Source organism: Canis lupus, chromosome 25 (assembly GCF_011100685.1).
Source record: "Canis lupus familiaris isolate Mischka breed German Shepherd chromosome 25, alternate assembly UU_Cfam_GSD_1.0, whole genome shotgun sequence".
NCBI lineage: Eukaryota > Metazoa > Chordata > Mammalia > Carnivora > Canidae > Canis > Canis lupus.
This window is the reverse complement of record NC_049246.1, coordinates 44,897,182-44,913,156: the sequence shown is the minus strand read 5'-3', so window position 1 is coordinate 44,913,156 and position 15,975 is coordinate 44,897,182. Positions and strand designations below refer to the sequence as shown.

Below are 15,975 nucleotides of genomic sequence, written 5' to 3'. Positions count from 1 at the left end.
TCTCTTATGAATAAATAAAAATCTTAAAAAAAATTCTACTCCTGAAACCAATATTACATGATACATTAGTAACTAACCAGAATTGAAATAAAAATTTGAAAAAAAGAAAAAGAAACATCTAACAGTGATTTTCCTGGAGTTTCATAGAAAATATTTCCTTCGGGCAGCCTGGGTGGCTCAGCGGTTTAGCGCCGCCTTCAGCCCAGGGCCTGATTCTGGAGACCCGGGATCGAGTCCCACGTTGCGCTCCCTGCATGGAGCCTGCTTCTCCCTCTGCCGGTGTCTCTGCCTCTCTCTCTCTCCCCTCTGTGTTCTCTCATGAATAAATAAATAAAATCCTTAAAAAAAAAAAGTAGATATTTAAAAAAAAAAGAAAATATTTCTTCACCTTTGTTATGGGACTTACACTTCAATTACACACACACACACACTATTAGAGGAGCCGGTAGTGTGTTGCTCATAGGTTGGTGACCTCACAGGTGAGCTCCCTTCTTGCCCCACACCATGTCCACCGTAAAAGTGTTCACACTGGAGCGCTAGTGAGCAAGGTGGACTTCACAGAAGGTTTCGTAGGAGGGCAAGAAGGAGCTCACTTACACGGCACGCCCGGTATCAAAACCACCTGTTCCGTCCTTGGCAGAGAAGGCCTGCCCTCCACGGCCCCTGTCCCTCACAGCCTCTCTGTGTCTCTAGCAAATTCTATCCTGACCCTCGGGAGAACAGAAGCCTGCAGGGGACCAGACCCCCCCTCAGTGACCGCCTGGGCTGTGTGAGGGCTTCAGCTCAAGGAGGACACGTGGGGGCCCCGCAGTGTGTGACGCTGCCCCAGGGACAGGTGGGGGCCTCAAACCAGCCGGTGTCTGCGCTCCCGATTCACAGGTGTTCTCCGCAACCACAGTCCTCCTGGTGAGTGTGCTTTCCTACGTGTCCTCACTCACAGTGGGAGAGAAAACGCGGCCACGCGGGTTGGAGAACCCGAGGGAGCTGGAGGCCTGCGCCCGCACCAGGGCAGAGGCGTGGGGGAGGAGGAAGAGCGGCCTTTGTGGCTCCTGAATTACTCTGACGTGAGGGGGTTTCCTGCTGAGCGAATTATAACCAGGAATGGGAACATGTTTTACTTTCTGGCTGACAGCACAGTCTCCTCGGGGAATGTTCTGGGTTCTGCTTTAGGTAAAAAAAGGGAAGCGGGCTCCTTGGAACCCACTGAAGTGTTGGGCCGGGCCGCCGCTTACTGCGGGAAGGGGCACTGGCCCACTGCTGCGAGGTGTTGGCCAGCCAAGGCCGAGGGACTCCTTAGGGGACAGGTGTGCGCTCAGGGGACACAGGCGAGATGTCATTGTCGCACAGGTGCCAGCAGGGCGAGAGGACATGAGGGTATGGGGAGGTGAGACTCTGGGACTTGCCAAAGGGGGCCTGACTGTGGACTCGCTTTTCTGCTCATCACTCTTTAGAAAGATCTAGAAGCAGCTGTCTAACCAGAAATGTTAAGGCCTTGAACAAAGACTTTGGAAAGCTGCCCCTCCACCTTAGGCCACCCTCTACACGCCCGCCTGGATCCTCAAAAAGATCTTTGCTATGAATTAGTGCAGGGAAGAAGGTGCAAGAAGGTCCAAGCAACACTGAGTTTCTGAGGAAGAGTCAAATAGTAGAAAAGAAAAATGCATGGCCTGATTCCTGGCAGCCCACTGACTGAGACAGGAGGATTGGGGCAGCACCAGAAAGAGGCCCCTGGTGCACGCATTTTGGGGATTCCAGAACTCCTTCCCTGGGAGAAGCATGGGGAGATGGAGGCAAGTTACCTCTTCTGAGAGGGGACTTCTGTTGCTCCTAGAGAGGGGAAGTCTTGGGGCAGAGGGAGAGACTGGGGAAAACCACAGTCAAAAAAGTCCCTGACCGCAGGTAACAAGAAACCAAGTCCCACAGGAGGGGCCATGCCTGTGAAACAAGTGCACCAGTATCCAGGGCACAGAGTTCACTAATTCCTCTGGGAAAATAACCCACTGCTCAGATTCCAGAGCCTTCCTTTTTCTCAAGAAGTGCAGCACCACCGAGCAGGGTCTGAGAAGAGCCCCCTTCTTCCCCACATGACTTCAGCCTAGAGACCTGTCCCCGCTTGCCTGGGATTCCAGAGTCTCTGGGACATGGGGCTCTGGCACTGATATGGGGACAGTTGTGGGCAAAGTGAAGTGGCTGATCACGGGCCAAGGTGCAGGGCAGCGGTGGCAGGTGCTGGGTCCGCTCCAACTGAGCCGGGGGTCCGAGCAGCAGGGAGGGCCGCCCACATGAGTGGGAGGTGCTGGCTCCTCGTCTCTAATCCCCTAATGCATGAGAAGTGAGCTTAGGACCCGATCCTGGGGGGCCGCTGGCCGGCGGATGTCCCTGCTCCGAAGCTGTCACCTGAGGAACCAGAGGGGACACGTCCCCACCCAGTGCCACGCTGCATGCCGTGTGCAAGTCGTTCAGCACAAAGATACTCTGACTCTAGGAGGCTGAAAACATTTCACTTAAAGAACCTCCTTGCAGCCTGTGCTTGATTATGGCTCCATCTCCCGGGGCTGCCAAAGAGGCACCTCGGCACCCGCCATATGGTGGCTTTTGTCCTCATTTCCCCAGAGGGAGGAAACTGAGGTGTTTCCTCCTCTCCCGAGCTTCTTATGGAGTGACTGGAGCACAAAAGTACTATCAACAAACTCTGGAAGGCTAGTGGCAGAGAGGACAGGATGGAGCTCGCGGGCAGGCCTCGTCATCCACCCCGCCCTACCACGTCCTCCTCCCCTCCATCCATCTATCCGCTTGTCTTAGACACCAACTCCTCAATCTGGAGGAGACTCCAGCCAGGCCAGGCATGCAAAGGTCGGGGGTGGAAGGAGGTACGCATGATGTGTGACGACGCTCCCTCCCCTGGCTCCTTGTATGGGATGGACACCACCCCCCGGGGACACACTGACCCCACGGAAGGGAGGAGTCCAGAGCAGCCCCCTGCAGTCACTCGAAAAACAGCCACCAAGGAAAGTCGATGCTCATGGTATTTTGCACCTCTCCAATCCCTGCAAATTGGCACCTGCACTTCCAATTTCCCTGTCACGCTATGCTTGCTGGAAAACTCACAGGGCTCCCCGTCTGGCATTTCCACGGGGCGAACAGGAATGGGTTCACTTGTGAAGTGGCACACGGGAGAGGTGGCTGTGGCTTTGGCTGCCCGGCCGGACCCCCCACCCCAGCTCCATCCTCTTGGACCGTGCTGCCTGGGCCAGGTCTAGAAGCGAGTCAGCTTTCTCTGGGCTCCTTGCCTTGCCTTTCCCAAAGTTTCTGGGCCAAAGGCCTCCTCCTGCAGACCAGCTGCCCCCCCTTCCCACTCCCCCATAGCTGCTGCACTTTCTGACTGGCCTCCAAAGGAGGGACAGAAGGTTGTGGATGGGAAGGGGAACCTCATGGCTGAAAAGGCAGGGGAACTCAGAGCTGGGGAAGGAGGAAATCCCCACCTGTTCCTTGAGAGATTATCTGAAGGTCCACTAGTTCTAGAAACCTATGTTCCAATGAATGTAGTTGTTACAGGAAGCTGTTTTGGGAGGCAGTATCTTTAACATTTTCTATTTTTTTAAAAAAGTCTTTCAAATGTATACCAATAGGGCAGGACAGGGAGATTCCATAGGTATTTCCTCTACTGCCTTCTGTGTTCCTGGCCCTGAGGATGAGCCAATGACCAAAGTGGGCACACAACCCCATGCTCATGGAGGCTCGGTTCCAGGCTCGGTTTTCCTGGTGGTGAAAACCCAGGGAAGGGAGAGAACCTGATGAGGAGGATGCTCACCTTGACTCCTGTGTCCTGGGGCAGGGGCCCCGCGTGGCTGTCGAGGATGAAAACTTCTTTGGGGATACGGGTGGCTGGGAGGGTGGTGTCGGGGGGCTCTCTCCCCTTCCGGGCCCCAGGGAGGAGTCCTTGAGCGGCTGGTCATAGCTCCAGGCTGTGGGCTGCTGGTCGGGGGACAGGGACTGCTTCATGTGCCCAAAGGGCACCACCCCCATGTAGTTGGGGTTGATGATTTCAGTGATGTTGGTGCCACTGCATGGAGGGACCCTGGAGGGGAGAGACACCTGAAGTCACATCCCAGGGCTCCCTTCCCTCCTCTAGGACAGCGCCCCATGAGGACAGTGTCCTCTGAGATCTCTTGGGGCCCCTAGGCCCTCTGCTACTCTGTCTTGTTTTGGACAATTGATTGATGTCAGAAGGGAACATGGGCATAAACAAAACAGTCCTGGTCCCCGTTTTCATGGAACCTACATCTGATAGGAGAGAAAGCAAAACAGCGACTAAGAAACACAGTGCTCGCACCGTGCCGAAGTCTGCGAGTAGCAAAGGAGGCAGAGACGGGCCAGCAGGAGGGGTGGGACCAACGGGGCACGGGGTGGCCAGAGAAGGCCTATCCGAGGAGGCAGATAAGGAAGGGAAGGGAGACGGGTGAGGCTGTGCAAAGGCCCTGTGGAAGGGCTTGAGCTGCTTCAGGACCATCTGAAGGCCTGTGCCAAGTGGGGAGGATGGATGAGAGGCTGGCGTGGCCAGGGTGAGTGGGTGCGGGGAGGGCAGGGCTGGGCGGTCAATGAAGGGCTCCATGTGGGATGCGTTGGCTTGCACATCTGTGTGAGGCATCACAATGGAGACGGCCATGCAGGCATTTGGAAAGCTTGAGTGGGAGGCCACAGAAGTCAAGGCTGGAGCCTCAAATGTGGGAGAGTCAGCTGTGGAGGGGATGGCCCGGCTCCGGCTGAGGGGACCCTAGGAGACCCATACACTGTGCTATCCCTCTGAGAGAAGTGCCATCCTTTGTGAGCGAGTGCTCTGATGGGACCCAACTGGTGGAGTTCTGAGCACAGGGGTTCTGACCAGCCCTCCCTGGCTCCCATTTGCTCCGCCAACCTGAGCATATCTTGCCCCCACCTGTCCCTGCCGGTTTAAGAAGCATTAGTTCTAATACTAGCCAAATTCACTAATCCTGATTCCAGAACCAAGCAAACATTTGAGTTAGGATGCACTCAGTGACGGGGTGAGAATGGAAGAACATTTTATGGCGATGAGAGTCAGAAGTTGGAAGTGGGCCAGAGATTGGCTGGAGATGGGGGTTCGGGTGCAAGAGGTAGGCAGGCATGAGGGTGGGGGCTAGCCGGACAGGTGGTCTGGGGGTACCCAGAGAAGGCGAGGAGGCTGGGCTCTGCGACAGTGTGTGGGATTTCGCTTCGGTCAACTGGCACCGCTCTGCTCCCCCCGCCCCAGCAGGCAGGTAAGCCACCTGGCTTGATTCTGGAACTTTGGGACCACATTGGTGAGCCGAGGTGACCTGTGGTTGGGGACTGCTGTTGCCTAGTCAGAGACTGTAATGTCTGCATCATTCCCAGTCCAGGCTTTGCCAAGAGCAACCTGTGTGCGCATTTTCCTTAACGATTTTTCCCTTAAGTAATAGGACGGGGTTTGATGATCACAGAGCCATGCCTGCTGCTGTGTCCACTCCCCAGGAGACACAGGAGCCATTCTCTGCAGCGCCTTCCCCCTGGGCTGAGAGTTCCTACATCAGGGGCTGCACCTACTTTGCTTTGGTTTCTCTAGAATCTGACACATACCTAAGTGAGCAGCCAATGTCAGTGAACTGAACTGCTTTCTTTTCTTTTCTTTTTTTTTTTAAAGGGAGAGAGAGAGAGAGAGAGAGAGAGCAGGGAACGAGCGGAAAAAGAGAATCTCAAGTAGACTCCATGCCCAGCACAGAGCCTGACAAGGAGCTCCATCTCATGACCTTGAGGTTATGACCTGAGCCAAAATCAAGAGTTGGGCGCTCAATCAACTGAGCTCCTTGGGGCCCCTTGAACTGCTTTTCGACATGGACGCGTCTCCCAGGCCTCACACAGGCATACCCACCTCCCTGGAATGGGCAGCGGGACAGTGCCTCTCCTGGGCCAGAGCTTTCATTCCCTCCCAGCCCTTGGATTCTCTGCACTTCACTCAGCCTCTTCTGGGTCCAGGGTCTGCAAAACCATGCTAGTTTGTGGGGAAGCCCTGGCAACCCCCCTGCTCTACCTGTTGGCAGGTTCCCACTGCTTCATGGGGTCGTGGCTGGTGAGGCTCTTCAGGGACTTGGTCCCGCTGGACTCATCTCGCTCAGTCTTCACAAAGTCTGCAAGGAAAGAGCAGGAAGGAGCATGTGAGGCCCGGTGTCCAGTGTGGGTCAGGATGGCGTAGATTCTGAGGCCTCACACGAGTTCAGTGATTGACTTCTTGTGCCTGCCATGGCTCCAGAGGGAGGACAGTTGGCATGTGTGATCCAGAGTGATTATTTCATGTGACATTTCCAACTTGTTGGTGTCACAAGGGACAGGCAAGTATTTCTTGGCAGATCCGAATAAAACCAGTATAACGAGGCCCACAAGAGCATTTGACAACAAAGTCAACCTAATTTAAAGGGAGGGGAAAGAATCTTGAGCAGATTCCTCACAGAGCATGGAGCCTGACATGGGGCTTGATCTCATGACAACCATGAGATCATGACCTGACCTGAAACCAAGAGTCAGATGGATGCTTAACCGACTGAGCCACCCAGGCACCCCTGGAGCAGAAAGGTTTTAATGTGATTAACAGGACTGAAGACTACATGTTCATTTCGATCTCATGACCCTGAGATTATGACCTGAATCGAAATCAAGAGTCAGATGCTCAATCAGCTGAGCTCCTTGGGGCCCCTTGAACTGCTTTCCGACATGGACCCGTCTCCCAGGCCTCACACAGGCACACCCACCTTCCCAGAATGGGCAGCGGGACAGCGCCTCTCCTGGGCCAGAGCTTTCATTCCCTCCCAGCCCTTGGATTCTCTGCACTCCTACTCAGCCTCTTCTGGGTCCAGGGTCTGCAAAACCTGGACTACATGTAGGAAAGACTACATGTTCACTTCCAAGTTTTACAATTAGGGCAGGATTCTGAGAAAATTAAAGATGGGAGTCTAAATACTTCTTCACGTTCCAGACTTGCAGAGTCTCCTGGCCGTGTTTCAATATTCCCCAGAGGAGTAGTGACAGTCCTGATCTAAGAGATAAGGTGTCTGCAACTGCCTACTGGGAATCAGCAGGGTCTGCTTTGGGGACAGATTGGAGATGACTCCCCAAGGCTGAGGTTTCACTCGGGGTTAGGAAACACCTCTAATAAGCATTGGTCCCCAAGCGTGGCTGCCCTGATGTCATTTCTGAGAACCACGACAAACGTGTCCTCCCAATGGCTAGCAGAAGCAAGCAAGTGTTATTTTGCAGGATACAAAGATCTGAGGTCAGGTTGGGAGAGATGCTGGGGCACTGTGCCAGGGAAGAGAAGACCACAAGATGCTGCTCTTTTGGATGGTGGCTGGGGCTAGGTAGTGAAAAGCCAAAGACATGTGCTAAGAATGAGGATGGGCGGCCTGTTGGTGTATACGGTGTGTGGAAGCAGTCCAGAAGGTACCATGAGGGCAGGGTGTGGATACGTATGTATGTATGTATGTGTGAGCTGCACACCATGTGGCCACGAGGTAGAACTGGGATCACACAGGAAGTTCTGGAAATTCTAAATCTCTACTGCAGCCATGGCTTCAGTGCCTTCGCCTATCCTTTGGAAAGAGCTGTTCAGGATGAGGCAGGTTTCTTGTGTCTTGGTCCCTTTGGTGGAAGTGCTAACAGGGAGTGACAAGGCCTAAGGGCCTAATACAAGACAAGAGCAGAGTACCTGGAAAATTCACAAGCTTCACATCCTAACAGATGGAAGGTGACTGGGGTCAGGGAATGGTGATGTGTAACCGTGGATGTCTTGTGGTTCCATAGGGAAGTTCCTGAATCAACCCAGAATTGGGTCAGATTGTCTCTCATCTCCCTTCCCATGGAAGATTTCTGTTCTGAGGCCACAGCATGGAGAATATTCCATGGCCGGGCTGAGAGAAACCTCATCCCTGTTCCTTACCCAGCAGCACTGAGGAGGGAGCCGGGGGTGGGGGTGGTCGTGCCCACTTACCGTAGAGTTTCTCCCTCATCTTGCCTTGGGAAGTCTGCAGTTTAATCTCCCCCCGGAAGTGGCCTGTCATCTCTCCGTGGTGGGTGAGGGGCGTATAGATGGGGAGCTGGGTTTCTGTGGCCTCTAACCGTAGAGCAATACAGCCCTCGCCTGCGGAGGTGAGGGGAACAACGGTCACGTCAAGAGCCTGCCATTTCACAGGAGAGACGCTGCTCCTGTGAGGTTTAGCTCCCCCACCCGGAGACTATCCTTGGAAACAAGGTCCAAGGCAGGGATCATTGAATAAACCTTTTGGAACAACTCGGGGGAAACATTTCAAACCGTACAGTGAAATGAACTACATTGGATTAGTTGATGTAAAAAAAAAAGAAAGAAAGAAAGAAAAGAAAAGAAAAGAAAAAAAGAAAGAAATTAAATCATAGAAAATCCAGCAGAAAAGCAGACTTAACTACTAATCTGATTGCGGGCGGGAATGACAACTTCCCAGGGTTCGAAGCAATGTAAGAAATGACAAAACACACCGACAGCTAAGAGGATGTGAAAGCTTAAAACTTCTGCACAGAGGAAGAAAGGAAAACGTGAGAGATTGACAGCTTCACAAAGGGGGTATTTTATCTAAACCCCACGAGGAACCCCTCGGAATCAAATCCCGGCAGATAACTGGGCATGTAACCCAAGCAGATATTTCACACAAAAAAGAAGTTTAACTGGTTGATTTCAATAAATGGAAAGTAGTTCAGCCTTCAGAGCCATCAAAAATGCAAATTAAGGCAGCACTCAGGGACTCTCTCACAGGGAATTAGCACAAAATGGAAGGAAGTAAAAGAACACCCAGTGCCAGCCAAGCATCTGGGGAAACCTGTTCACTTGGACGTGACAAGGTCAACATGGTAGGACAGAGCCTTTACAGCAACCAGCTTGATAACAAGTGTCAAAAGAGAGTCACCAACCTACTTCTACCCTGTGACCCAGCACACATGGGAACTTATCCTAAACAGATGATCTCAAGGAGTAAAAACGTAGCTGAAGGAAAATAAAAAGTGTTCACAAAGAGACCCGTCTCAGCATGACGGTAACACTAATATAAGTAACTGGAGGCCAATCCATGGACTATGAGGAAGCCATCAAAGGCAGCAATCATGAAGGTGGTGTAGGAGGAGGATCCTGGAAAATTTGTATCACCTAACATGTCTCTCACCAGGTGAAGAAAGCAGAATAGAAAATGGTATCCCCCCCAAAAAAAATAAATAAAAAAATAAAAAAAAAAGAAAAAAGAAAATGGTATCCCTGTGACGATTATAAATATAGAAATCTATGTCTGCCTATGTATTATTATTATTTTTTCTGCCTATGTATTAGAAAGGAAGCATGAAACCAAAATAAAAATGGTTACAGTAGCTGGGAATGAGACTGTGGGTTGGCTTTTTTTCCCTATTATTATGATGATAGGCTGTTTGTATGGATACCAAGACAAAGAAACAGAGGAGGAAGACAGTATTTGAACAAGAAAATGGAACCATCCTTCCTATGTGTCTGTGTCCTACCATCAAAGCTTTAAACATTGTGACTCCACATGCATCCCATCTCTTTGCCCCATCACGAGGGACAGGATCTCCCCGCCACTCCCAGGGCCAGTATAATCCTGTGCCCGGGCTCAGGCTCATAGAAGACCATGTTCTATTCTGGAGCTGGGTGGCCTGGGTTCTGGTCCAAGGTCACATAGTAGCTGGTCACTCCGCTGCCATGTGACCTTAGACAAGTCACCTCATTTCCTCATCTCTGCGAAGAGTGTAGCAGTTGTACCTATATCCCAGGGCTTTTGGCGGAGCCTAAACAGTGGGCAACCGACATACACGGCCACCTCTTGTGTCCACGGCCTCTCTCCCTGACCTGGCTTCCCTGGATCAGCATCAAGCACATTCAGAATCTTTCCACTGAAAACAAACACCCTCCCCGGATGCAGATTCACATTCTTGCCTGTCTCACACAAGGAGCTGCTCGATCTGGCTCCTGCCTCCAGCCCCTCTCACCCCGGTGTTCTAGCCACATTGTACGTATCAAGTTCTAGGATGAACCCGACACTGGGCTGAAGCCACTGACTGGCTGAAGGCAGTGTCACAGAAAATGACGTTCTCTCTAGTAGGACAGTTAGTGTCTGACTGCCCAGTATGAGCCCCGAGCAATGCCAGGCAGACCTGGGTTCAAATTAGGGCTCAGCTAGTTACTCCCGGTGACTTGGACAAGTCCCTTATCCTCTCTGATCCTCAGTTTACTCACCTGCTGATTGGGAGAATAGTATGTGCTTTATAAGATCTTGTCAGGATCAAATAATTCTTGCAAAGCACCTGACATAGAATCTGACACGAGAAAGACTCAATAAATGAGGTGGTGTGGCTGCTGGCTCTTCCTCCCAGAAGCCCACCAGGGCGGGATGGATGATTTACCAGCATCTATCCCCCTGGCAGCCCTGAGAGCGAGAAAGGAGTGGCACGAGAGCAGGAGGGTGGACTTCCCACGATGGCGATGCCATCGCCTGCCTTACATCATAGGCCACCCGCTAAGAACAGGCACAGCACACATGGCACCTGTCCTGGGACCCTTACCATAGGATTCGTCACTGTCGGAAGACTTGATGCTGATCAGGATGTGCTGGTCCAGCAGGTACTCGGGGTCAGAGATGATGGGCTTCAGCTGCAGAGAAGGGCACGGGGTCAGAGCTGCCCGCTGGGGCAGGTGAGGTGGCTTGTCAGCCTAGACGTGGGGCACCCCTGAGAAAACAGGACTGTAGGTGTTCTTAGTAACCAAATCTGAACATCTGCTTTTCCTGTCAGTAGGAGGGAGCCACACATACACCCTACCTGGCACGCAGAGCTAACTTCTTTCCCTGTATCCCCCCGTCACACTGCATCCCAGCCCCCAGGAGAGAGCTTGACCCCAAGTGTGCTCCCCATTGCCTACCTCCCTACCCCTCCCTTGCAGATCCCAGTATCATGGGGGTGGGAGAAGGTGATAGAAAAGTCTAACGGGACCAAGAACCAGGTCAAAATGCACCTCACTCGCCATGCCAGGCCTCTCCCAGCAGGTGGCATTGCAGGTGGCACACAAGGCCTGCCCTCCATCTGGACAGGATCTACCTGCGGAGGAGCCCCCTGGAGTGTCCTGCAGGCTGTTGGAGGGTGGCTCAGATCCTGCTAGCAGCCCTGTCCCCCTCTTCCTGCTGCTGGCCTCCAGCAGCCCTGCTGGTCTGGCTCAGGGCACGTTTGTGTCAGGCTTTGCACGTTGGGAGACCCTGAACCTCACCACTGTAGGGCTGCATCCGTGCAAGTGCAGGGAGGAGCTTTGTGTGTGCAGTAGCTCCTAAGGCTGTTCCTCACACTGACACCAACCCAGAGGGGGCCTAAGAAAGACACCATATGCTGCTCCAGGGTGCCCCCTTCCTGCCCATCCAGATGCTGAAAGACCCCTTGTGCAAGCCTCTGGTGCCATGTTGACCGACCCTATCTCCATTCAGAAAGTTCTAGAACAACAACAACAAAAGTTCCAGAACAAATGACTGGAAATCACAGCAGGTGCTCAAGGGTGCTCTTGGGGTCCAGAGCAGCACCAAATACTCAGTTCACTGACTTGTAGTGATGACTGACTCAAAGTTAGACCCGGGCAGGGCGCTGCAGATGCAGGAACACCCTGCCTTCTCGGGCAGCAGTGGGAGTGGGGTGGTGATCTGAACAGAAAATGTCTGTGAGGGACACGATCACCATGGTGGGAGTAAGGGTAGAGGGATGGGAGCCTATGTCAGGGTGCCTTGGTGGGACTATAGAGGGTACAGAGAGGGTGCCATCAGGTGACAGAGTTGCATGGAAGATTGGGAGCAGGAGTGAAGGTCCCTCAGGTACTGGGGGTGGGGGCAGCACATGCAGCGGGAGAGTGAGGAGGGGGCCTGGGAGCCACGCTGGGGAGCTTGGGCTTGTTTCATGGGAACACCAGGGTTACCATGGTGTCGACCAGATAAAGAGGGGGATGCCAGGATCAGATGGGTATTCTAGGAAGATCCATCAGGCTTCAGGATGCCTCAGCAAGAAGGCAGGTGGGATGGAGACCCCTGGAGGTTAGCGGGGGGCAGAGAGGAGGGACAGTGGCAGGAGGGAATAGCAGGGCTTGGCAGCAGTGAGGACGTGGGTCAGGGGAACCCTAGGGTCTCCTGGACCAGACTAGAGTACATGTGCTATGTGCACTAGGATGCTGGCATGTTTCCCAACTTGACCTGAGGAGGAAACAAGCTGTTTGGTTGCTGTGTGGGCAGCGGGAGAGAAGGAACAGAAGGGTAGGGTGGGCTGGTGAGGCGGGATGTCACCTCGGAGCCCAAAGCCACCAGGATTCAGGTATCTGAAAAGAGCCCCAGGTTGGGGACTTCTGACAGCTACACTGGCCTTGTGGAGCACCCCAGCCAGAAGTGTTCCCAAATTAGGAGACGCTGTGATGTGGGTACCCACCTCTGCTCTAGAGGTGATGTGGCTTTCTTGTGTGTGGCCCAAGAGTGGGTTCCAATCAACGGTAGGTGCCGGTGTGGGTAGCATGGCCCCCCCAGCCTGCCTATGTCCCACCCCAGCCTGAGGAGAGGAGGGGTTCTTCTACCTGTTTAAGGCCATCTTTTAAAGTTCACCTTGGGGGTCCCCTCTGAGGGAACCTCCCTCCCAAGAGAGCCCCGGGGACCCCCGCCGTGTGTGACAGATCTGCCTGGCCCTGGACTTGCCGCTGCGTGCCCTTCTCTCCTTACGTGACAGACATAGGTCCTACTGCGTTGTGCTTTCAGCATGAACAATCCGATGTGCCCACCATCAGTTCACTATCACAAAAGCTGTTCTGGGTCCCAGGTAGAAAACCATTTTTTTTTTTTTTTTACTCTATGAGAAAGACAAACGTGTTCTCACTAAGGTCTGCCTATGTGTTTTCAATTTCACCCTCTGCTCTCGTGAGGTTATGGACACGTCATATTCTCAGATCCAGTGTTCAAGTGAGAGCCACAGGATTCCCCCCTCTGCCCCTTCATTTGATCCTCTGAGCTGGGCCCGAGCAGGTGAAAGGGCAGTGCAGAGGGATCAGGGCCTGGGGCCTGGGGCCTGGGGCTGTCACTGCAGCTGTGGGACTGTGAGCCAACCTCTCTGAGACCTGCCTCAGTCTCCTTCTTTGTAAAGTCACGTGGTCAGACAAGCCCATCTCTGGATCTCTTCCATGATCCATTATAGGAACCGAAATCCATTTAGGAACATTGGAGCCACTGGGGCTGGCAAATGCCAAGTTGTCCCTGGTACGTCCTATTCCTAATTTACCTTCGGAAGGGTCTCGCCAAACTTCACCACCAACTCCCCTTCGCTTCCTTCTTCGTTTTCTCCTTCCTGACTCTTGACGAAACCTGTCAGAGGACAAGAGGCTGGTTTTCAGAAAACAGAACAAGAGCCAGACAGAAAAAAAAAAAAAAAAAAAAAAAAAGACTCCCAGGGTCACCCCACCCGGACCAATGAAAATATTCTCCATCTTCTCTATGTAGGGGCCACAGCGCCATTCAGGAGTCAGGCTTGTGGGGGATTCTGTTTTGGTGCAGGGGATGGTCATTTGCCAATATGGTTGAATTATTTTTAGGAAAATCAAAGAGATTCCCCTCCTTTCCAGCTTTTTTTTTTTTTTTTTGGAACAAACCAAGCAACAAAGAAATCATCACATCACAGGCAAGGAGATTAGGAAACATGACAGCTCATCCCACGCCACTCAAGATAGCAGCCTTTTGAAATGCTAATTTGAGCTTCCTAATATGCTGTTTCCATAGAAATGTATGCAAATGTCTCGATAGTTTATTAAAAACAGCCGCACGAAAATCCTCATCATTTTTAGAAGTGCCTTTCCCCTGGCTTGGTGACCCGGGCTCTGGAAACTTCATGGAGAAGGTGGGTCTGTTACCAAGCCTGAGCCCGGGGCCAAGTGGGAGAAGGAAGGGGGATAGCGGGGGTGACACATCTGGATTTCTGGAAGGAGCCGTCATCTCATCGCAGAACGCCTCCCTGGGTGGAGTCGTTTCTGCCCTGCACCCCCACCTCTAGACCATCTCAGCGAAGGAGCTGGAAACCACACAGATCTCGCCATGGAACAGCTTTAGACAATATGCCTAGAAATGTCACCCAGAAAGGGTGTTTGCTAAACACAGTTTGTGCTAACGGCTGCTGGCTGGGAGGAGGCTGTCCGTCCCTGGCTTGTTCGGCAATTGCTCCGGACCACCCGAGAAGCCGGCCGGCCTGTAGCAAAGAGCGGAGGCCCGGGGGGAGGAGTGGCAGCCACCGGCCGCTGCCCAGGCCCGCGCTGGCCTCCGCGAGCCCTGGGCCTTTGCCCAGGACCCCCTGGTTGAGTACGAGCCCCAGCCTGTGGCGGGGGACCCCTGAGTGGCTTATGCATTGCCCTGAGGGGCCCGGAGAGGAGCCAGTGGCCCCGTCACCTACAGGGACTGACAGGTCTCTGCCTCAGTGGCTGCTCTGGTCTCTGAGGCTGGGACGGCAGCATCACGGGCCACTGGGGGACGCCCCCACAGCCACTGCCCCTGACCGCTCCTCCCGCGGTCCCCTTGAAGTCCACCTGTGAATCCTTCCCAGAGAGAGAAGCGGGGCAGAGCGCCGTCGATGAAAAGGCACTTTATGAGAAAGAGTCCTGCCTGCCCGGCCGAAGGTGGCTCAACACCCACTTACTCTCCAGGCAGCTCGAGTGGAACTCCAGGTAGAACTTGGTCTGGGACTTGGTCTTCAGGGTGGCGAAGCACCTGAGGAACTCGATCTGCCCTTGGCTGTCGACAGTCCCGGGGCCTGGAACAGGGGAGAAAGAGATTTGGCTCCACGACGTGGCCAGAGATGGAGCGTTTTGAATCAGCCCCCACCACCGGGCTCCTTCTCAGTGTCCAGGGAAGGTGAGGTCCAGGTGATGGCGAGGTTCCCCCTGAATCCCAGAGCCCGCCGACTCTCAGCTTTGCCACTGAAACTGTGGCCCTGGCAACGCCTTTCACTTCTGTGCCTCAGTGTCCCCGTTTGTTCTGGCAGAGAGAGCTTGTATAAAGGCTCAGTGGCTCGATACCCAAATCTGTCTCGTTTCGAAGTTCAGGTAACGAGGGCTACTTGCTCATCCTTCCACAGGTTGACTTCCCTCCGCTCCTTATTTACCCCCGTTCCCACCCTAGGGGCTGGCCCGCCGCGGTATTCACCGACGTGAAGCGTTTGCGAGCATCCTCAGGCTGGTTGAGGACACGTTCCGTCCTTCCCTGTAAATTCTGGGCCACCTGAGAGCAAGGGCAGACATTCCCGTCCTCTAGCCCACCCAGCCTTCCTTCTTTCCTTTCTCCCCCCTCTCATCCCGGCTTTATTGAGGAATAACTGGCAAATGTAATTGTGCATATTTAAAGTGTACAACGTGAGGACTTGATACACACGTACACTGTGAAATGCTTACCAAGATCAAGATAATTAACACATCCATCACCCACATAATTAACTGGCTTCTTTCTTTCTTTCTTTCTTTCTTTCTTTCTTTCTTTCTTTCTTTCTTTCTTTCTTTCTTTCGTGTGGTGAGAACACGTAAGATCTGCTTCTAGCGAATCTCAAGCGTACGATACTCTATTATTAGCTGTGGTCATCATACAGACTGTTAGATCCCCAGAACTGATTCATCTGATAACTGAAAGTTTGTACCCTTTGACCTACCCCATTTCCCGCTACCCCCTCCCCCAGCCCCTGGCAACTGCCACTCTATTCTGTTTCTACGAAATTGGCAATTTTTTCCAAGACCCCACATGTAGGTGTGATACCACACACCTATGGTATTTTTTTGTCTGGCTTGCTTCACTCAGCTTTCCTTCATTTCCTTAAACCCCACAGCAAGGCCGGGCTCTGCTGAGGGAGACATTCAACCAACACTCAATCCAGGTAATGGGT

General features: G+C 53.0%; 1 protein-coding gene across 1 annotated transcript in view; it reads right to left on the bottom strand.

The window, feature by feature from the left end:
• INPP5D (inositol polyphosphate-5-phosphatase D) overlaps positions 1-15,975 on the bottom strand; it is a 119,457-nt gene that overhangs the window by 3,722 nt on the left and 99,760 nt on the right. Inside the window, exons 20-25 of the mRNA XM_038574220.1 lie at positions 14,743-14,856; positions 13,342-13,424; positions 10,618-10,705; positions 8,015-8,164; positions 6,065-6,161; positions 3,812-4,078 (exon numbers count right to left, since the gene is read on the bottom strand). Of these exons, the coding sequence (XP_038430148.1) occupies positions 3,812-4,078; positions 6,065-6,161; positions 8,015-8,164; positions 10,618-10,705; positions 13,342-13,424; positions 14,743-14,856 (799 nt within the window). The remainder of the gene's footprint in view (positions 1-3,811; positions 4,079-6,064; positions 6,162-8,014; positions 8,165-10,617; positions 10,706-13,341; positions 13,425-14,742; positions 14,857-15,975) is intronic.